The following is a 22,549-nucleotide window of genomic DNA, read 5'->3' on the forward strand; positions in this document are numbered from 1 at the left end:
GCTCGTATGTGGTCTGGCACTGTCATGAAGGGGCGGGTGTACCATGTATGTTTCAGTTTTCTGTGCTGTTTCTCACGCACTGTCATAGTTATGTTACACACCGCCATTCGGTGAGCTCTAGTAGCAGAGGGCTGCAAATATGTAGACGTTAAGCAAAAGATGTGGAGTGTTAAATAACGCTTGTTTTATTTGAAAAGCCTTAAGAGTTTTCAGGTAAATTCGGAGGCGTTAGTTTTCAGTACGTGCTCCTATCACAAGTGCATATGTATTGCTTGATTCGTTTGTTATTCATTGTCATAAATTATTATAAGTTAAAGACTGTAACATTTAAAGTATAGTGTTTGAACGCATGATTAAAGCTGTGGGCTTGTCTCATAGTTGTGATTTGGGAAGTGCATCTAGTTTTCTCGTAGCAGGTCTGTAAGGCATATTGTGCAATTTTTGTAGAAATATTGCGATTTTGTGTCCATATTTCTTCCCACTGAATCCTCAGTTTTCCTCACTACCCGATGAGTCGCCCTGTTCCCGCCCCCACCTGGGATTTGATTTCCACGCCGTGAACGGTCGTGTCTTCCCTATGCTGAGCGCCTGGTAAAACCGTGCTGCTTGTCATATGGGCACCGTGCTGCGGCCCTGGTAGCTGTGCTTTCAAACGTACTCAGCACTGTCTAACATTCTGCGAGCGATGCACTCGGATTGTTACAGTGCGTCGATCAGTTTCTGGTAGCCGGGGAAGGGTTCTTTGTTCACCCTGTAGATGGTGATCTGCTCTTTCTCTAATCTTCCTAATGGGTAGTGGGCTAGGGACATCACGCTGACATCAACAGCTAGTAATTCTATCACGGTGTCCAGTGCTTTCCAACAGTCATTGAAAAAAGTGTTCTTAAAGTCGTAGAAGGAAGCAGCACCTTACAAAAGCGTTTTTAGTGGAAACAGGGTCATTAAGAATGACTACATTATGCTCCTAATTCTGACTGACTGAAAGGACTAAATGTTAAATAATTTTTAGCTTGGGAAAGCAGGAAGTCGATCGGAAGCACTCGTGTGCTCGACATGCAATTTGTGGGCTCTGCGCAGCGTTTAACTGAAGTTGTGACTAAGTGATTCTTCGTGATCGTTAAAGCTGCTTTTGAAATACAGAAAGACTACAAGAATCGAAAGTGTGTTCCTGTGTGCAGACATGGAATAATGTTTGGTTCTCTCGCAGTTTTTAGTTTTTTATTTGTTTGATGTAGCAATTTTGGTGGCTGTGGAACCGTTAGCTAGCTGAAGGTAATATTCATTGAACAAAGTGGAGCTGGTGAGACATAACTGAAGTAAAAACAGAGAGAAGAGAGAGGGGGAAAATGAAGACGTAGAGGGACTGGAGAATTAGAGAAGTAGGGAAATAGAAAGACAGAAGCATGACAGGAAGTGAGAGAGAATAAAGTGGGAAAAAATGGATGTAGAAGAATGGGAGAATTAGAGAAAAAGAAGAAGTAGGAGAGTTGCATGAGAGAAGGTGAGAGAGAGAGGGGAGAAAATGGAGATGTCGAGGAATGGGAGGATTAGAGAAAATGAAGGGAGTAGAGAGGTGTGTGAGAGAGAATAGAGAGGGGAGAAAGGGAGACTTAGAGGGGTGGGCGAAGTAGAGAAAATAGTGGAAAAGAAATAGAGGAGGATGAGAGAAAGTGAGGGAGAACATAGAGTGGAAAACAGTGGAGGGACAGAAGAATTGGAGAAAATGGGGAAGTAGAAAGAGAGGTCCATGGGGGAAATTGAGAGAGAAGGAAGAGAGGGAAAACGGCCGTATAGAGAGTCGAGAGAATTGTAGAAAATGGGGAAGTAGAAAAGAAAGTAGATGAGAGAAAGGGAGGCAGAGGAGAGAGAGGAGAAAACTGAGGTTTAGAGGAATGGAGAAATTAGAGAAAATACGGAAGCAGAAGGAGAGAAGTGAGTGAGTGTGTGTGTGTGTGTGTGTGTGTGTGAGAGAGAGAGAGAGAGAGAGAGAGAGAGAGAGAGAGAGAGAGAGAGTGGAGGGGGGGGGGAAGAAGAGAGACAGGGAAAACTGCAGGATGCAAGGGAGGAGAAAGACAGGAAAAGGTAAAGAGAGAGAGAGAAAGAGAGAGTGCGATTTGGAGGACTGAGTAGAGAAGAATAGTGAAACAGTAGAAAGGTAGAGAGAATGCTGTAATTTCCTCATAGCTTCTCTGCTTCTCCTCATGACTCCTCGACTCACCTGCTTGCCTCAAGGAAACACTTGTACTCCCTCACTGCTCTGGTTTCCCTTCCAGCTAGGTACTCGCACGTCCTGGGGCAGGATTGGACGCCATGACTGCACCGTTGTGAAGGGAATGGTCATTCGCAGGTAGGAAATGGTTCAAATGGCTCTGAGCACTATGGGACTTAATTTCTGAGGTTATCAGTCCCCTAGAACTCAGAACTACTTAAACCTAACTAACGTATGGAAATCACACACATCCATGCCCGAGGCAGGATTCGAACCTGCGACCGTAGCAGCAGCGCCGTTCCGGACTGAAGCGCCTAGAACCGCTCGGCCACAACAGCCAGCAAGCAGGGAATGGTTAGGTAGGATGAAGTGTTAAGCTGTGGCAGCGTGTAGTGTACCGTCACCTGCGGTGTTGCAGGCCGCGCACGCCTGGGCCAGCCGGCCGGCGGAGCGCCGCAGCGGAGGCCGCCGTCGCCCCCGGCCCGTGCCCCAGCCCCGGCCGGCCGCGGCATGACGCTGGCGCTGGTCGCCGCCCTGGCGCCGGAACCCACGCAGCACCCGGGCTACTTCCTCAGCCGGCCCAGGCAGCGCCTGCCGCGCACCTTCGGTGAGTACCGGCGCACTCTCTGGCCGTCCCAGCGCACCACCCAGAGTCCGTCCCTCGAGTCCGCTCCGTACTCGGGAGACGAGCGTCGACGGCAGAGGCGGCAATCCTGGACTGCAGCCCTTCCGCGGCCTTACTTGCGTGATGACCCTCGTAACACAGTCTAGTGCTGTGGACGGGACGCCCACCTGCTGACTTCCCTATTTCCTTCATCTCGTTTCAATACTGACGATGCAAAATATGTCCATTGCGTTTTTATCCTTCTCGTTTCTACTGTTACGAATCTCCCGACTAGGTCAGAAAATGTTCTCACTGGCCGTCTCTGCTCCTGGATGCACCACTCCTGGATCGGCTTTGCAGTCACTCTGAAGTGAATGCTGAAATGTTAAAATATGTCGGACTTGTGTCTGACACGTCATCACCGAAAAAACGCGCTTCTCGTCTTATACACCAGTCGTCGTATTACAGGGTACGAGTACATATTTCGAAGAATCGAAGATACATAATAGGGCTGACATTATGCACAATGAGAAACCATTAAAATACAGTTTCACTTTGATAGACAGAAGTTATGAACGCAGGCTACAGCAATATACACTGAATCGCCAAAGAAACTCGTATAGGCATGTGTAGTCAAATAGACACATGTAAACAGGCAGAATAAGGCACTGCGGTCGGCAACGTATATACAAGGCGTGTTTTTTAAGTAAGTACTATTTTGAAACTAAAAAGAACGTCCTAAAGTATCTCAATAATTTTATTTTTATATGAAAGCCTTTAACTTAATCTACGCACTGACGCCATTACAGTCTGATTCTTCCTTGTTTACGTTGTGTACTGAGTGGTTAAGATGCCTCCGGTAATCGTGAGTCCCGCCGACTGTGAAGTACGGGCTGATATAAGATTTCTTAGTGCTAAAGGCCTAAAAGCGATCGATATTCATCATGAGATCTGTCCAGTTTACGGAGAAAATATTATGAGTGATGGAATGGTAAGAAAGTGGGTGAGAGCATTTCAAGATGGCCGCACAAATGTGCATGATGAACAACGGAGTGGGCGTCCTACGGTCGTTAATGAAAGTTTGGTGCAGGATGTGGACAATACGGTGAGAGAAAACAGACGCTTTACGATTTCCTCTCTGCGAGATGATTTTCCTAATGTTTCTCGTTGTGTTTTGTGTGGCATTGTGGCCGAGCACTTGAATTACCGAAAATTGTGCGCACGTTGGGTACCGAAAATGTTCACGTATGTGCACAAAACCAAACGTTTAGACAGTGTATTGACTGTCGTTGAGCGGTACCACAACGAAGGTGATGATTTCTTAAGCGAAATTGTTACGGGCGATGAAACATGGGTGACCTACTTCACACCGGAATCAAAGCAACAGTCCATGGACGTTGAGCAAGGACATCGTTTTGCTGCAAGACAATGTCCGTCGGCATGTGGAGAATCAGACCAAAGATCTCATCACATCTTTTCGATGGGAAACTCTATATCATCTTCCGTACAGCTCCGATCTTGCGCCCAGTGACTACCATCTGTTCCTGCACTTGAAGAAACACCTGGGCGGGCAGCGTCTTCAAGATGATAACGAAGTCAAAACAGTGGTGATGCAGTGGTTTACAAGTCAGGCGGCAGACTTCTGTGAAGAGGGCATTCAAAAACTGCTATAACGTTATCACGAGTGCCTCAATATTGACGGAAATTATGTAAAAAAGTAGATTAAGGTACGGGCTTTCATGTAAAAATAAAATTATTCAGATATCTTAGCACGTCATTCTTTTTGAATTTCAAAACGGTACTTACTTAAAAAACACGCCTCGTATAAGACAACAAGTGTTTGGTACAGTTGTTAGTTCGGTTACTGCCGCTACAGTGGCAGATTACCAAGATTTAATTGAATCTGAACGTGGTGTTACAGTCGGCGCACGAGTGATGGGACACAGTATCTCCGAGGTAGCAGTGAAGTATAGGTTTTCCCGTACGACCATTTCACGAGTGTACCTTGAATATCAGGAATCCAGTAAAACATCAAATCTTCGACATCGCTCGGCAGGAAAAAGATCCTGCAAGAACGGGACCAAGGACGATGGAAGAGAATCGTTTAACGTGACAGAACTGCAACCCATCCCCAAACAGCTGCAGATTTCAATCCTGGGCCATCAACACGTGTCAGCGCGCGAGCCATTCAAAGAAACATTATCGATATGGGATTTCGGAGAAGAGGGTCCGCTCGGTACCCTCGATGACTCTAGTGCACAAAGATTTACACCTCGCCTGGGCTCGTCAACACCGACATTCCAGTGTTGATGACTGGAAACTTGTTGCTCGATCGGGCGAGTCTCTTTTCAAATTGTATCGAGTGGATGGACGTGTACGGATATGAAGACAACGTCCTGAATCCATTGACACTGCATGACAGCAGGAGACTGTTCGTGCTGGTGGAGACTCTGTAATGGTGTCGGGCGTGTGCAGTTGGGATCCCTGATACGCATAGATACGACAGGTGACACGTACGTAAGCACCCTGGCTGATCACCTGCGCCGGCCGCTGTGGCCGAGCGGTTCTAGGTGCTTCAGACCGGAACCGCGGTGCTGCTACGGTTGCAGGTTCGAATCCTGCCTTGGGCATGGATGTGTGTGATGTCCTTAGGTTAGTAAGGTTTAAGCAGTTCTGAGGGACTGAGGACCTCAGATGTTAAGTCCCATAGTGGTCAGAGCCATTTGAACCATTTGATCACCTGCATCCATTCATGTCCATTGTGCATTCCGACGAACTTCGGAAAGTCCAGCAGTACAATGCGACGGCACACACGGCCAGAATTGCCACAGAGTAGCTGCAGGAACACTCTTCTGAGTTTAAAGCCTTCCGCTGCCCACCAGAATACCTTGACATGAACATTATTGAGCATATTTTGGATGCCTTGCAACGTTCTCTTACGGATTTGTAGACAGCCCTTCAGGATTGGCGCTGTCAGTTCCCAGCAGCACTACTTCAGACATTAGTGGAGTGCATGCCACGTCGTGTTGCGCCACTTCTGCGTACTGACGGGGGCCCTACACGATATTAGTCAGGTGTACCTGTTTCTTTGGCTGTTCTGTGTATTTCATAACTACTGCAAGGAACTGCGACAGAACTGCTGTGCCGTTTCAAAATGCGAGTGCGATCCATACATCAATAGGCTAGTGAGAAAATTGCATCTTGTTTGTTTCATTTGTGATTTACTCACCTATTCCAGTGCCGAATGAAGAAACGCAATGAGATGTATCAAAATCAGTAACTTCGACACTGCATCTGACAAACTTTTACGCATGTGTAATTCGTTAAACCAAGTATCCAAAATAATGCAGAATCCTCTTGATTAAAATTATTTATTTATATGTTTCTAACGATCAAAACCAGTTCACTTATTGTTGCTATTACAATTTTAGTAAAGTTATTAAAAATGAAAGAAGACGGGCCACGGCGTATATAGTAAAGTGAAAAAACATATTGTTTACTCAGGAGAATAAAAAGTGTATATTTTAATTTTAATTTTAAATTTACAATTTAAATACTTTTAGTAATTCGAATTTGTCAGATCTTAATTTAACATGTAATTAGTTCATTAAATTGTTTGTTAACATTTATGGCATAAAACAGCAGTGGATATTTTCATGTAGTGTGCTCGTTTTTGTACGAAATGATATATAAATTGGTAATGAGATAATGTTTACATAAGAAACAGAAATAACTTTCGAATAATTGACTAACAATAATATTGTTTGTGCTTAAATTATGCATTCTATGCGCTTGTTCTTTCTGACAGATTGGTTAATTACATCGTCAATAGGACAATCAATGTCAGTGTGAGTACTCAACGGAGCTAAGACTTTAAGTCGATGCTGTTCCATAACGTATCGAGATTACTAGAATGGCCGCGGCTTTTCTCGTAGGTATGTGTTAGCTATCAATGTGCCAGAGAGACACGTATAAAATACGATGACACAGACACCCGTGCTACTTAGGAAAGTACAACTAGTCGATAACTCGGTTCAGTCGAGTCGACTATCGAAAGAAAGAAACGAACGAATAGCGTGCGGGCTGACTGATGGGGGCGCCCCCCCTCCCCCCTTCCCCCCCCCCCCCCGACCCCCATATGTATCCGCAACTGGTGACAGATCATGCATTTCTGGAATAGTGCTCCAAGTGGTTGCCAATTTCCTGCAGAATACACACAACAAATTCGTATTCACAATTTCGATTTTATTAGTTAATCATAATTTTCTGTTACTATTTGCAGGAAAAAACAAAAGAGACTGCAAAATTCTCAGCGTATGTTAAGGAAGGAATTCACTTGGTTATGTGGGAGTCGTCAATTGAAATAGTGCAATCGTAATCTGATCTGTTTCGTGATTAACATACCGTTACAGTAAATGGCGTAAGGTTTAAGCTGACGAGGTTCCTTGCTTAGCTAGAACTCGGAGGATCAGAGGCATCTGCAGGCATGCGAAATCTCTATATTCCGAGATCAGAACACTTATTCAAGTGGCAAAGAGACCACTGCTCAGAACCTACATCGGAAGCCTATACAACACTGCTTTGAAATTCCGACGCTATTGATTTGCACCCATGTGAAAATAAAGTGTGATGCATATGTGTGTAGCAACCGATATGAACCATCATTGACTTGATGTCCGGTACTCTAAGCGTGTTGACAACCTTGCACTGAGTAAATCCGACTGCATAACTGCACAATTCGTCCAGCCGGCCACATGGGAAGCTACAATGACGGCCCTTGAAAAGTTTGCCAAGTGCTGATAACACTGTCTCACACGAGTACGCGATATCTCCGTCTCCTTCAAAAATATCATTCAACATCTGACTTCGTTCACGCTCCTTATGTATCGCATCAGACCTGGCAACAACGTGATTTCCCTAAACCGCTTCGGGCAAATGCCGGGATGGTTCCTTTGAAAGGGCACGGCCAACTTTCTTCCCCATCCTTCCCTAACTAGACGCGACCGATGATCTCGCTATTTGGCCTCCTCCCCCAAATCAACGAACCAACCAATCAACCAACACTGGTAGCCGTTCTGCCTGTCACAGAGAATTTTGACTCTAATCGTTTACGTACCCACCGACGATGTGTATCTCTGCGAAATTAAGTTGATATCCAAACGTGTCATCTGCGTGGTTCACTTTTTGACAGTCAGTCTCTTTCGTTACACGTGTAAGCTGTCTACTTTTGTGCGAACTGTTTTGTCGTTATGTTAATCACAGGTTTCGTCGACGACGGGCGCGAGATCTCCAACAGCCTGCGAGACCCCGAGGCGATGTGGCCCATGGGCGTGTTCCTGCCCCCCGACCACGACCTCGAGATTGTCCACCTCAGCCTGGACCCCGCCACCGGGCAGCAACTGTTCTCAGAGCCAGGTAGCTACAGCACACCGCCATCACTCTGCCCAGTTATCGGTGACCACGTGAAATACCTGCACGCCGCTAAACAAACATCAACCAAACATAATCTGAAACCGACTGGAAAATATCCAGTCACTCATAACGTGTAGGCTTTCAGAACCGGCGTCTTCATTAGTTAAAACTTCTGGGCTGAGAGTCTGTGGTCGATCTGTAAAACTTCTTCACGTTTCGTTGCCAACTGCGGGCAACATTTTCCGAGGTGAGTCAACGACTCAGGGAGAAGAAGTTTTACAGATCGACCACGGCCTCGGCCCGTAAGTTTTAACTAATGACATACAGTCACTTCCCAACAGTCCCTTTCACATTATAATTTTTGTGCTTACAATCTAAGAGCAGAAAAGTATACAAAAATAAATACAGAAGAAATTTCAGGAAAATCTTCTGACGTAATTTTTCAGGCTTTCCGGTGATCTGTTGACGAATAATCGGGATCTCTGCCGGATGTTCACGTCGTTCTCGCACGATTATTCAACTTGTCAGCTTCAAGAAACCTTAGTGACCAAACGGGTGTAAGAGACTTTGAACCACGAGGTGTACAGCAAAGCTAAGCACGTTGATCAGTACCTCTATAGGGGTTCCATCCTGACCCAAGACAAAAAAGAGCCGTTACTAAATCCTTGGTGGACAGGGCCTATAAATCAAGTGTGTCGGTTCATTTAAAAGAGGAGCTGAAACACTAACAGTTGGCATCCAAGAAAAATGATTACTTCAGTAAAGAGAATTATCGTGCACTTAGTCCAAGAAGAGAGAAAACCAGGACTCATGAGGAACAACTGGGATGGGTTTCCTACCGTTTATTAGCAATATAACGGATAGTGTTGGCGAACTATGGAGTGGAAACGATCCTTAGGCCCACTAACGGGGAAAAAGAATGTTTAAGAACGGCAGAATATGTACGGCATCCACTAGCGATATGTGGTTTGTATAAAATTCCATGTAATTGCGGGCAAGTATACAGTGGAACCAAAAAATAAGTGTTGCCACACGCTTGGCCTAACACAACATGAACTGCCACCTGTCGAAAAGCTACAAACCGGTCGAACTGGAACATGCTGTCCGAGATGGAAACAACGAAATAAAATTCAGTGAGACGAGCGTTTTAGCAAAGACACGTGTCCACGTATAGACAGGCCATAGAGATTCACAAACACCATAATAATCTAAACAGGAAAAAGGTGTCAGTTACAAAAATACTGATGTCGACTTTGCATCAACAGAATGACGATCGGTTACTTTTAATCTAGAACAGTGGCACCAGCAAGGGATAATTTCGCAATCGGATTCACGTGAAGAATTGTGGTGATCTTTATGCACCACTAAACAAATATAAATCCCGTTAACCAAGTAATTCGACACAGGAGCCTCTCGAATCATTGATGCAGCTCCTATTTTAGATGCGAAGATGTCTCTTATTGTCGGAGACGAAACGTCAGCTGAAGGTTTCATATGTCGCCAGCGATCTGCCAGCCCGAAAGATTTGAGTGAACTAAACACTGACCTTGGGAGCCTACATAGTATGATAACACTGCCATAAAGATTATGAAAAGGACCTTTGCACAAAAAATACTAGTTTTTACAAAGGAGATCAGCACTAGGAAGAAATACCGTACTCTACAAGACAATATGGGTAAAGTATTTTATTCAATCATTGGCGTGAAAGTGCTCCAATTCGTCAAGGGAACTTTCTTAACACAAGGATTTAGATATTCACTTCGTGCTGTGACAAAATACGACGGATAACTAACTTGTGTAATGTAATACATCCCGGATACTTTCTTAAGAACAGATAACGTAGTTTATCTAGATTTAGAGAGGGGAAGACAGTCCACAGGTCAGTAGGAGGCGAAGGGGTGTCTGAAAAATTAGTTTTCTCTTCAAACCAGAGTATACTTTAGTGAGTGCTTTTGATTTTCCAAGTATCTCACCTCTTCTTAGAGCGGTGTGCTGACCACACGCCCCTCCTATCCGCATCCTCAGCTGAGGATGATACGGCGATCCGAGTGCTTTTTTTTTTCACCTCTCCTTACAAGTTTCAGTGCCCAGAATGATGTCATAACACATGATAGGGTATTCAAATTAAATTAAATGGTTCCTAGTTGAGTGCTGCAGCTCGCAGTCTCGCGGTAGCGTTCTCGCTTCCCGATGACGGGGTCCTGGGTTCGATTCCCGGCGGGTCAGGGATTTTCACCTACCCCGTGTTGTTGTGTCGTCGTCGTCTTCATCATTCATTCCTCATTACGGTCGGAGGAAGGCAACGGCAAACCACCTCCATTAGGACCTTGCCTAGTACGACGGTGCGTGTCTCCCGCATCGTTCCCCTACGCCTTGTCAACAAGCATGGGACTTCATTTCCGTTTTTCCAATTTGTGCGCTAAAATGAAGTCAAATTTATACGTTAAGAAAACTAAAATACTTGAAAACAGGCTGTGGGGTTAATGAACATTATGTTTATTAATTTGCGTACCACGTATAAATTAAAAGCACAAATTTGTTGGCGACTATTTGACTGGCCGTGGGAACATGTCATTTAAAAGGGTTGACTCAACGTGTAGAAAAGTCGAAACAGTCTTAGATGAAATCAAAAGCCAAAGTGGTAAATTTTAAATTGTAGTGGAAATTCCACTGTTAAACGAGGAGGAAAGGTGGGAAGAGTATACTGAAGGTCTCAGTCGGGGAGGGGAGGTGGGGGTGGGGGGGACCTGCCTGATGACTTGATAGAAGAAGGAACCGGAGTCGGTAAGGAAGACATATGATATCCAGTGTTAAATCAGAATATAAAAGGGTTTTAGAAGACTTAAAATCAAATGAGGCAAAAGTGATGGAGGAAATTCCGCGGAAATTTCTAAAATCATCGGAGTAAGTGGCAACCAAACGACTATTCAAGTTAGTGTGTAGAAGATTAGACTGTCGACGTACCATCAGACTTTCGGGAAAATCTCATCGACACAATTCCGAAAGTCGCAATGGCGGATAGTTGCGAAAACTGTCACACCATCAGCTCAGCAACTCATGGATCCAAGCAGCTAACAAGAGTAATATACAGAAGATTGGAAACAAACATTGAGGACTGTTAGATGACGGTTAGTTTGTTTATAGGATTTGTCGACCCAGAAAAAGCATTCAAGAATGGAAAAGGATGCATGATGTTCGACATTCTGAGAAAAACAGGTGTAAGCAACATTGAAAGACAGGTGATATGCAGTGTGTCAAGAACTAATAGAAGACAATAGGACTGGAAGACCAAGAAAGAAGTGATTGGATTAAAAAGTGTGCAAGTCAGGGAAGCAGTCATTCACACCTACTGTCCAATCTACAGGGTGTTATAAAAAGGTACGGCCAAACTTTCGGGAAACATTCTTCACACACAAATAAAGAAAAGATGTTATGTGGACATGTGTCCGGAAACGCTTAATTTCCATGTTAGAGCTCATTTTAGTTTCGTCAGTATGTACTGTACTTCCTCGATTCACCGCCATGTTTTCAAACCGGATACTCTACCTGTGCTGCTAGAACATGTGCCTTTACAAGTACAACACAACATGTGGTTCATGCACGAAGGAGCTCCTGCATATTTCAGTCGAAGTGTTCGTACGCTTCTCAACAACAGATTCGGTGACCGATGGATTGGTAGAGGCGGACCAATTCCATGGTCTCCACGCTCTCCTGACCTCAACCCTCTCGACTTTCATTTATGGGGGCATTTGAAAGCTCTTGTCTACGCAATCCCGGTACCAGATGTAGAGACTCTTCGTGCTCGTATTGTGGACGGCTGTGACACAATACGCCATTCTCCAGGGCTGCATCAGCGCATCAGGGATTCCATGCGCGGAGGGTGGATGCACGTATCCTCGCTAACGGAGGACATTTTGAACATTTCCTGTAACAAAGTGCTTGAAGTCACGCTGGTACGTTCTGTTGCTGTGTGTTTCCATTCCATGATTTATGTGATTTGAAGAGAAGTAATAAAATGAGCTCTAACATGGAAAGTAAGCGTTTCCGGACGCATGTCCACATAACATATTTTCTTTCTTTGTGTGTGAGGAATGTTTCCTGAAAGTTTGGCCGTACCTTTTTGTAACACCCTATATACATCGAAGAAGCAATGACAGAAATAAAGGAAAGATTGATAATTGGATTAAAATTCAGGGTCAAAGGATAGCAATGGTAAGCTTCGCTGGTGTTATTGGCTATCCTGAGTGAAAGTGAAGAAGAGTTACAAGATCTGTTGAATGAGATGAACAGTCTAATGAATACAGAATATGGACTAAGAACAAACAGGAAAAGATCAAGGTAATGAGAAGTGTCAGAAGTGAGAACAGCGAGAAGCTTAACATCAAAATTGCTGATCATAAAGTAGGCGAAGTTAAACAATTCTGCTATCTTGGAAGTAAAATAACCCATAACAGGCAAAGCAAGGAGGGCATAAAAATAAGAGTAGCACAGACAAAAAGGGCACTCCTGGTAAAGAGGAGTCTACTAATACCAAAGATAGACCTCAATTTGAGGAAGAAATTTCTGACAATATGCGTTTGGAATATGGTAGAATGGTAGTGAATCATGGACAATTGGGAAAATCAGAACAGAGGAGAATCGAAGCATTTGAGATGTGGTGCTACTGAAGGATGATGAAAATAAGGTGAACTGACAAGATAAGGAATGAGCAAGTTCTCTGTACAAAGGGCAAAAGCAAGGAACATAGGGCCAACAAGAAGAAGGGACAGGATGACAAGACAGCTGCCAAGACACCAAGGAATAAGCTGCATGGTACTAGAGGATAAAGACTGTAGGGGAAGACAGAGATTGGATTAAATTCAACAAATAACTGAGAACATAGGGTGCATGTGCAATTTCCTAGTTTATAACCCTTCGTCCCAACCCCACTTTTCATACTTTTTATTGTGCCACATACTAATTCCAATATACGTTTCATTATATGTTTATTTTTAATTTTTAATCTTTAAATTGATCTCAGAGTCCGTGGAATGGAAAATATGTAACATACGGAAGTGTAAACCGATTACGGCAGGTTGCACAATTGTAACTGTGCCGTTAATGTCATTTATTAATTCCGTGCTAGTTTTATATAAGGTAATGCGGATGGTTGTTATTTTACTGTTGTTTAAACTTATGTACGGCGTTTCCAAAGTATGGGTCTTGGAGAGCAATTTTGATTTCAACCATTCCTTTCCTGTGTAATACTTGTTCGTTAGTTACCGGTTTTATAAAATTTTACTCTTAAGTAGCAGACACAGCATTTTAAGCGACACCTGTTCTTCAATATATTACTGTAGTTCATTACTAATAGTTTAAAAATATTTTTTGTAAAATCATGTAGTAATATTTATGTACTCTCTACTGATGTAGGTATTCATACGATGAAACACTTATTGTCGTTAACAAACAAATGCTCATTATACGGCGACCTCAGCGCCACCTATCGGTTTATTCCACTTGTGACATTCTTGAAGCTGAAGGCAGTTTGCACTTGCCTGTAGTTAAGTAACATTGCCTAGTTACCATTTATCGATTTGGACATGTTTCTACTGACTCATGATAATGACATTAATTATTTCGTAAGCTTTAAACAAAATTTTACTTTCCATTTTAATTACTTTCAATATTAATGATTAAAATGTGACATGTCTTGTACTTTTACTAATGCCAGTTTTGTCTTTATATTTTTACAGCCTTTGATAATGGCATAAGTCGAATCGCGTAGCGCATATTGGAGAAATAAAATTGTGGACAAGACTCTCGACATTTTTACATGCTTCCAGTGTTCCTCTGGCTCACTGTAGCGGGTTATGTTGTGACAACGCTCTATCTGATAGAGAAGGGCGGTAGTAATATGTATTCATTATCCACAAAGCCATTATTAGTAAGCAAAAACTAACCAAAATATATTTTTTAGTTCGCCTGTGTAATTCAGACTGCTGCCTCTGACAAAAGCTGTCAGGCAGTAATCTCCGACATTATTACAAAAATTACCATTGTCTCATTACAGTGCACTACCCAGAATTGAGAATGTGATACAACCATATGTAATGCGGTTATGAGTTTTACTCTCGTTTATGCATAAATGTCTTGATCACGTTTCATAGATTTATATTACACGTAACCAGTTTCGGCTCTCGAGAGTCATCATCAGGACTAAAAACTGTGATAACTTCCTTCCATAGTGTTTGGTTCTTTAGTGGACACAAGAGCGTGAATTTAGATGTTAATTTATTCTAAATCTAACGTCAAATACACTCCTGGAAATTGAAATAAGAACACCGTGAATTCATTGTCCCAGGAAGGGGAAACTTTATTGACACATTCCTGGGGTCAGATACATCACATGATGACACTGACAGAACCACAGGCACATAGACACAGGCAACAGAGCATGCACAATGTCGGCACTAGTACAGTGTATATCCACCTTTTGCAGCAATGCAGGCTGCTATTCTCCCATGGAGACGATCGTAGAGATGCTGGATGTAGTCCTGTGGAACGGCTTGCCATGCCATTTCCACCTGGCGCCTCAGTTGGACCAGCGTTCGTGCTGGACGTGCAGACCGCGTGAGACGACGCTTCATCCAGTCCCAAACATGCTCAATGGGGGACAGATCCGGAGATCTTGCTGGCCAGGGTAGTTGACTTACACCTTCTAGAGCACGTTGGGTGGCACGGGATACATGCGGACGTGCATTGTCCTGTTTGAACAGCAAGTTCCCTTGCCGGTCTAGGAATGGTAGAACGATGGGTTCGATGACGGTTTGGATGTACCATGCACTATTCAGTGTCCCCTCGACGATCACCAGTGGTGTACGGCCGTGCAGGAGATCGCTCCCCACACCATGATGCCGGGTGTTGCCCCTGTGTGCCTCGGTCGTATGCAGTCCTGATTGTGCCGCTCACCTGCACGGCGCCAAAAACGCATACGACCATCATTGGCACCAAGGCAGAAGCGACTCTCATCGCTGAAGACGACACGTCTCCATTCGTCCCTCCATTCACGCCTGTCGCGACACCACTGGAGGCGGGCTGCACGATGTTGGCGTGTGAGCGGAAGACGGCCTAACGGTGTGCGGGAGCGTAGTCCAGCTTCATGGAGACGGTTGCGAATGGTCCTCGCCGATACCCCAGGAGCAACAGTGTCCCTAATTTGCTGGGAAGTGGCGGTGCGGTCCCCTACGGCACTGCGTAGGATCCTACGGTCTTGGCGTGCATCCGTGCGTCACTGCGGTCCGGTCCCAGGTCGACGGGCACGTGCACCTTCCGCCGACCACTGGCGACAACATCGATGTACTGTGGAGACCTCACGCCCCACGTGTTGAGCAATTCGGCGGTACGTCCACCCGGCCTCCCGCATGCCCACTATACGCCCTCGCTCAAAGTCCGACAACTCCACATACGGTTTACGTCCACGCTGTCGCGGCATGCTACCAGTGTTAAAGACTGCGATGGAGCTCCGTATGCCACGGCAAACTGGCTGACACTGACGGCGGCGGTGCACAAATGCTGCGCAGCTAGCGCCATTCGACGGCCAACACCGCGGTTCCTGGTGTGTCCGCTGTGCCGTGCGTGTGATCATTGCTTGTACAGCCCTCTCGCAGTGTCCGGAGCAAGTATGGTGGGTCTGACACACCGGTGTCAATGTGTTCTTTTTTCCATTTCCAGGAGTGTAGTACAAATAATACACAACTTTGTTGCAGTAGCTGCAGCGTCAGTTGCTAACAGCAGATCTGAATGTAGAAATATATACAGATATACAAGATTTATAAATCTGTCACTCTTCAGTACAATGTCTAATCGGAAGATGTCGATCCCTGGCCACTGTGAAAATCTGTAAATGTTATTCAACTGGGAAACACGCAAAAATGAGCTCAGTGCATGAATGTTCGAGTTTAGGTACGCCCGGCAGCAGCAGCTCCAGACACGGGATGCCTGCATCTCATTGCCAGCGGCGTATCGTTCGTGGCAGGCAGCGCCCTCGGGCAGCGGTGGCGGCTGTAGGAAACGCGGCGGGGGGCCGGCGGCGAACTATTTGAAACTGCGGCCGACTGGGTAACGGCCGATACCGCAAAAACCAAGAAATGACAAAAATGCGAATTGGTATCAAGTGCAAACAGGTGTAAAATCATTAAAAAGTGAAGGTCTAAGAGAAATACACTATTGGCAATAAAAATTGCTACACCGCGAAGAGAACGTGCTACAGACAAGAAATTTAACCGACAGGAAGAAGATGCCGTGATATGCAAATGATTAGCTTTTCAGAGCTTTCACACAAGGTTGGCGCCGGTGGCGACACCTACACCGTGCTGACATGAGGAAAGCTTCTAACCGATTTCTCATACACAAACAGCAGTTGACCGGCGTTGCCTGGTGAAACGTTGTCGCGATGCCTCGTCTAAGGAGGAGAAATGCGTATCATCACGTTTCCGACTTTGGTAAAGGTCGGATTGTAGCCTGTCGTGATTGCGGATTATCGTATCTGCGTTGGTCGAGATCCAATGACTGTTAGCATAATATGGAATCGGTGGGTTCAGGAAGGGATTCGGAACGCCGTGCTGGATCCCAACGACCTCATATCACTATCAGCGAGATGACAGGCATCTTATGCGCATGGCTGTAGCCGATCGTGCAGGCACGTCTCGATACCTTAGTACAGATACCTTAGTACAGATGGGGACGTTTGCAAGACAACAACCATCTGTTCGAACAGTTGGACGACGTTTGCAGCGGCAATGACTATCAGCTCGGAGACCATGGCTGCAGTTATCCTTGACGCTGCATCACAGACAGGAACGCCTGAGATGGTGTACTCAACGACGAACGTGGGTGCACGAATGGCAAAACATCATTTCTTCTGATGAATCCCGGTTCTGTTTACAGCATCATGATGGTCGCATCCGTGTTTGGCGACATCGCTGTGAACGCACATTGGAAGCGTGTATTCGTCATCGCCATACTGGCGTATTACCCGGCGTGATGGTATGGGATGCCATTGGTTACACGTCTCGGCCACCTCTTGTTCGCATTGACGGCACTTTGAACAGTGGATGTTACATTTCAGATATGTTACGACCCGCGTGGCTCTGCTCTTCATTCGATCCCAGCGAAACCCTACATTTCAGCAGGATAATGCGCGACCGCATATTGCAGGTCCTGTACGGGCCTTTCTGGATACAGAAAATGTTCAACTGCTGCCCTGGCCAGCACATTCTCCAGAGATCTCACCAATTGGAAACGTCTGGTCAATGGTGACCGAGCAACTGGCTCGTCACAATACGCCAGTCGCTACTCTTTATGAACTGTGGTATCATGTTGAAGCTGCATGGGCAGCTGTACCTGTACACGCCATCCAAGCTCTGTTTGACTCAATGCCCAGGCGTATCAAGGCCTTTATTACGGCCAGAGGAGGTTATTCTGGGTACTGATTTCTCAGGATCTATGCACCCAAATTGGGTGAAAATGTAATCACATGTCAGTTCTAGTATAATATATTTGTCCAATGAATACACGTTTATCATCTGTATTTGTTCTTGTTGTAGCAATTTTAATGTTTATATTTATTAGTAATCATAGAGCTTTTGTTCTGATGATGACTCTTCAGAGGCGAAACTTGTTAAGTGTAATACATGTATCAAGTATGATTAAGACATTTATGAATAAAACAGTGTACTGCAAACAGATTTCTTGCTCTAACCTGACGGTGTCAAATTTCATCCTTGGGTGTTCTGCGCACTGTTGCAGACGCGACTCCTGACCCCTTCCTGAGGACCGGGCAGGACGCCGTGCAGGTGGTGAAGTACCTGCTCTCGCTGGGCGAGCTCTTCTTCGACAAGTACCCGCACGCTGAGGTGCTGCTGCGCCACCAGAGGGAGCGCCTCGAGAACGGCCTCGCCGGCAACAAGCTGGGCAGCATCCGGCCCGACTCGCCCTTCTACCGCTGGCCAATGATGGCGCAGCATGCGCCCCGCTTCGCCTTCTGAGTGGCTGGGCTGCCGAGCGTCCGCCCGTGCAGAGACGATATCGCTCGACGACTTTCCTGAATAAGTATCAAGTGAATGTTGTGTCCGCGTGACGAGCCATGTTTACCCGTGAGCCAGCCGATGATTTATCACTGGCGGCAAACTGTATGGCAGTATGAGTCCAGTATGTAACCTATACAAATGGCATGTTTGCAGTATCTTTAAACGTATGTACCAAACATTGTGACACGATGTACTGGAGCTGGCCTCTGAAGTGAATAGTTGTAAGTGAATATATCAATAAATTATATTTGAATAACATGGGCAAAAAATTGTACCTAATTCTTATATTCTTTGACAAATGATAATTTCGAAATGTCACTAAAATTCAGTGGAATAACATAGATTACAAACAAATGAGTGATATAAGACTATGTGATTCTAGTGATTGTCATATTAACTGTGTATTTCTGGAAGAAGTGTCGCCCTTTTAAACGTTATATAATTTTGCTGAGAATACGACATACATTAAAAATGACATAAAAATTGTGTAAAGTTATAATATTTTGTCTCTGTCGATGCAGTATGAAGACTTCATCATTTTTGAACTTGAATACTTTTAAAAATTATTAATTCAAAATTTAAATGCTACATATGAAAAATTATTGTTGCTATTAATTGTACATTAAGAAGTCAACATGGTGCATAATTAAGAATACTATGCAATGTATAAAAGTATTTATTTTATACCTAGTTCATAATATTGTTACTGTAATCAATTATTTGTAAATAATTTATCAAGAAACAAATTTAATAAAGGAATTTTTGGCATAATAAAGTTTACTTGTATTAATATTTTTGCGGTAAAGCCCATTGAGATTAAAAACTACTTCCTGTTATTAACATATCATCGAATGTAATGTGGAAAAATAATGGAAGAAAATCTATATTGCTGCAAACATTGAAAGGCACAGAGGTCTCCATTTTATATCAGGACCCTTGCTCTCTTTCTTCATTTCTGTCTAGCATGAAGTTAGGCAAAAGAGTGAAGTTTCATAAGCAGAACGGATTCCTCAATGTGGAGCATTAATTTTCAAAGTGACTTTCAATAACAGCACAAACAAAAGGTTTGCTGAAAATGAGCCATCTATCAGATTTCAAGCAAGGGATATTCATACTAATATTTGTTTACAAACAAATCTGTCAGTTGCTGAAAGTTGTACTCAAGCAGATGCTCCATATTTCCTCAGACAAAGCTGTTGGAAGTAAAGGCACACAAAAACATACTAGCTTTAGTTAGGAGATCTCTGTCAATAAACGACTGTAAAATAAACAGCTATGATGTTATATAGAAATTAATATATCTAAAAAATGCTCACCTATCAACAAATTTTTAAAACTTTTTTGATATACTTGTAAAACAAAGATTATGATCAAAAACACTTGTCAGCGAATACAGAATGTGATTCTAATAAAAAAAATGCTCCAAACAGAATATATAACCGATGTCTGTATTAATGACATACCTCACTGTACAAAAATTCGCATTCTTATATTTTCCAGCAAATAACTGTGTTATGGAGGCAGAATAATTATGTTACAAAGGCTGTTAATACAAAGGTGTCAAAAAATATATTCGAATAAGAAAACTAGAAATATTACTTTCAGACATCCCAAGAGCCAAGCTTCAGTGCTTAATTAAATAAAAGAGCCTTGGTATCCAATGTGTGCTAATTCAGATAAAATTTTAAAAGCTTTGACAGCAGTATACGTCCTTGTCGTAAGGTTATTGGATAGAAGTTCCGCCTTTTATGCAAAACATTGTGTGTTCATGTTACTCAAATACGTTTCAGCACCTCTGTGCCATCATCAATAGAGTTTGTTTATTAAAAAACTGTAAAAAGTGAACATATTTTAGGCTGTAAAAGGTCTAACAAAATGAAGGCTGAAAACAGTTTTTGTTCATTTTTTCCTTACCTTAATTTTACACTATTCAGTTTTGCAGGACCATCTTTATGGTATCATGCACTGACAGCTTATTATCTGCTAAACAAACTATGTATATGTGAATTTCATCAGCGAGTTATCATGTCCTTGAACTTCAAAAAAGGTGATTTTGATGTGGCAAAATGTTTTGGGTATGTATTTGCAATTGCTCAAGTTTTGTTGTGACAGATCCTTCTCCTATCAAGTTCTGAAAGCAACACACACACATAGTAAATGTACTTTATATAATTTTGGTTTAACAAATGCCTTTTCACTTTGAAAAACGCGGTGTAAACTATGTTGTTGTGTGTTCTAACATCATCATTGTTTACTTTCCGTCTCTCTCTCTCTCTCTCTCTCTCTCTCTCTCTGTGTGAGTGTGTGTGTGTGTGTGTGTGTGTGTGTGTGTGTGTGTGTGTGTGTGCGTGTGTGCGTGTGTGTCTGTGTGTTACCTCCTTTAGCTGTTGCCTTCTGCATGTGGAACTTTTCTTCTTTTGTTAGTTTGTGCTATAGACTGAGGCTGGATTTCAGTATTTTTAATTCTGTTGCTATTATAGTTGGGTGGTACTTATGGGCTATTAGAAAATGTGCTATGGCTGCTGTTACTTTTTAGGGCTCTGAGGTATTTTAAGTATCATGTTTTTAAATTCCTGCTCCTTTTTCCTGTGTATATTGATGGCAATTGTTGCATGTGAGTTCATGTATTACTGATCTGTAGAATTTATCTTAGGTGTCTCCTGTGTCGTGAGTTTGTTCTGTATTTTGTTCTCTGTCCTGCATCCAATTTGAATCCCTATTTCTTCAATATGTTGTCTGTTCTGTGGATTTTTTTTTTTTTTTTTTTTTTTGCAGGTGAGCGTGTGCTACTTTGTTTTGTGTGTGTATTGTTGCACTCTCATGTCTTCATGTGGTCATTAAATTTGTTGGTACAATCAATCTATCATATGGGTCTTGTAACCAATTCCCACTACTATTTATTTTATTGTGTTTAGCTCCTGTGTATAATTCTGTTTGCTTATAGGTCTTAAGTTCAATCTGTGGAGCATGAATCTGAAGCTTGTTTGCCTGTGTACCACCATGTGGTTCGATAGATTGTGAATGGTGGTGCTCGTGTTTCGCCACTTCATGGGTATTGTGAAGTTATGGGTGTTGTTTGCTTTTCGTATGGAGAAATCAAGAAAATTTAGTGTGCTGTCTGTTTCTATTTCTAATGTGAAGTGAATGAGGCGAATGTTTTGTGTAAATTGTTTGTTTCATTGTGTAGCTGTTATATGTGTCTGTATGGTTCATCAATCAGGCATGTTATGTCATCGACATAACGGTACCAGTGTAAAAACACAGGAACACCTTAATGAAATTTACAGTTTAATAAAAACCACCTAACTCATAATGTAATTCCAAATTATATAAAAAACCTGTGAACAGCATGTCCACTGCAGCAAATGAAGTGAAAATGAAGGTGGAGATTATGAGGCTAAAACATGAAATTAGAGAATCACACGTCAAAAACCAGTTGTTCAACAGCGAACTTTACAAAACACATTTAGAATTGGCCAATAAATACGCAAGATCATCTCAGTTTCAGGAAATGACCGAGAGAGAAAAGGTACACATACGGAAAATAATGCAAGAAAAACAGGACAAACATAACAAAAACTAAACAGAATCGTAAACATCTCAAGCACACCTGCTACAAACAGCCACCACAATCAAAAACATCAATTCAATGAGAGAATCATCAACCTAGCTGACACCATCTCACCAAACAAGAAAAAACCTACTGAAGAAATGACCTAAACACAACATTAACACACACATATCACACAAAACAACAGAAGATCTCATAACAGAATGTGAATACATTATAAAAGAACAAGAAAGACTGAGTACACCTAAATTTAATGCAAAGTTAACAAGGAAATTAGTTGCTGCAGGAATAACACAGATAAGCAGAACACACAAATCCATAATAATCTCTAATGGCAAAACACCAGAGGGAACCACAGCCATCAAGCTAAAACAAAAATTAAAACAAACCAATGCTGTACTAACAAGGTTAGGCAAAAGGAACATTTCTGTGATTATAAATGAAAAGAAGTACATAGATAAAACATTAGAGTTTTTGAAGGACAACAACATCAGAAACTGACCAATGACCCAACAGCAAGGTACCAGAGAAACATTCAAAAACACCAAAAATACATTCTCAAAAGACCAAATAAAAGAAATGATACAAAAAAAAAATCCCTGCCAAAGGCACACAATGAACATACCCCTGTAAGACCGATCATTAACTTCAGAAATGCTCCATTATATCACCTAGCCCAATAT

General features: G+C 43.0%; 1 protein-coding gene across 1 annotated transcript; it reads left to right on the top strand.

The window, feature by feature from the left end:
* The first annotated feature begins 2,699 nt into the window (after positions 1 to 2,699).
* LOC124605822 lies at positions 2,700 to 19,001 on the top strand. The gene is made up of 3 exons (XM_047137740.1): positions 2,700 to 2,816; positions 8,076 to 8,228; positions 18,015 to 19,001. The coding sequence occupies exons 1-3, from the start codon at positions 2,720 to 2,722 to the stop codon at positions 18,251 to 18,253; spliced, it is 489 nt and encodes a 162-aa protein (XP_046993696.1). The 5' UTR covers positions 2,700 to 2,719; the 3' UTR covers positions 18,254 to 19,001.
* The last annotated feature ends 3,548 nt before the right edge of the window (positions 19,002 to 22,549 follow it).

Source organism: Schistocerca americana, chromosome 3 (assembly GCF_021461395.2).
Source record: "Schistocerca americana isolate TAMUIC-IGC-003095 chromosome 3, iqSchAmer2.1, whole genome shotgun sequence".
Lineage (NCBI taxonomy): Eukaryota > Metazoa > Arthropoda > Insecta > Orthoptera > Acrididae > Schistocerca > Schistocerca americana.

What these genes read in the sequence shown, in the direction of transcription:
- LOC124605822 (XM_047137740.1), top strand. Translation starts at nt 2,720, where the DNA reads ATGACGCTGGCGCTGGTCGCCGCCCTGGCGCCGGAACCCACGCAGCAC. An exon ending in GCGCCTGCCGCGCACCTTCG is followed by an intron (nt 2,817 to 8,075) that starts GTGAGTACCGGC and finishes TGTTAATCACAG; the next exon opens with GTTTCGTCGACGACGGGCGC. An exon ending in GCAACTGTTCTCAGAGCCAG is followed by an intron (nt 8,229 to 18,014) that starts GTAGCTACAGCA and finishes GCACTGTTGCAG; the next exon opens with ACGCGACTCCTGACCCCTTC.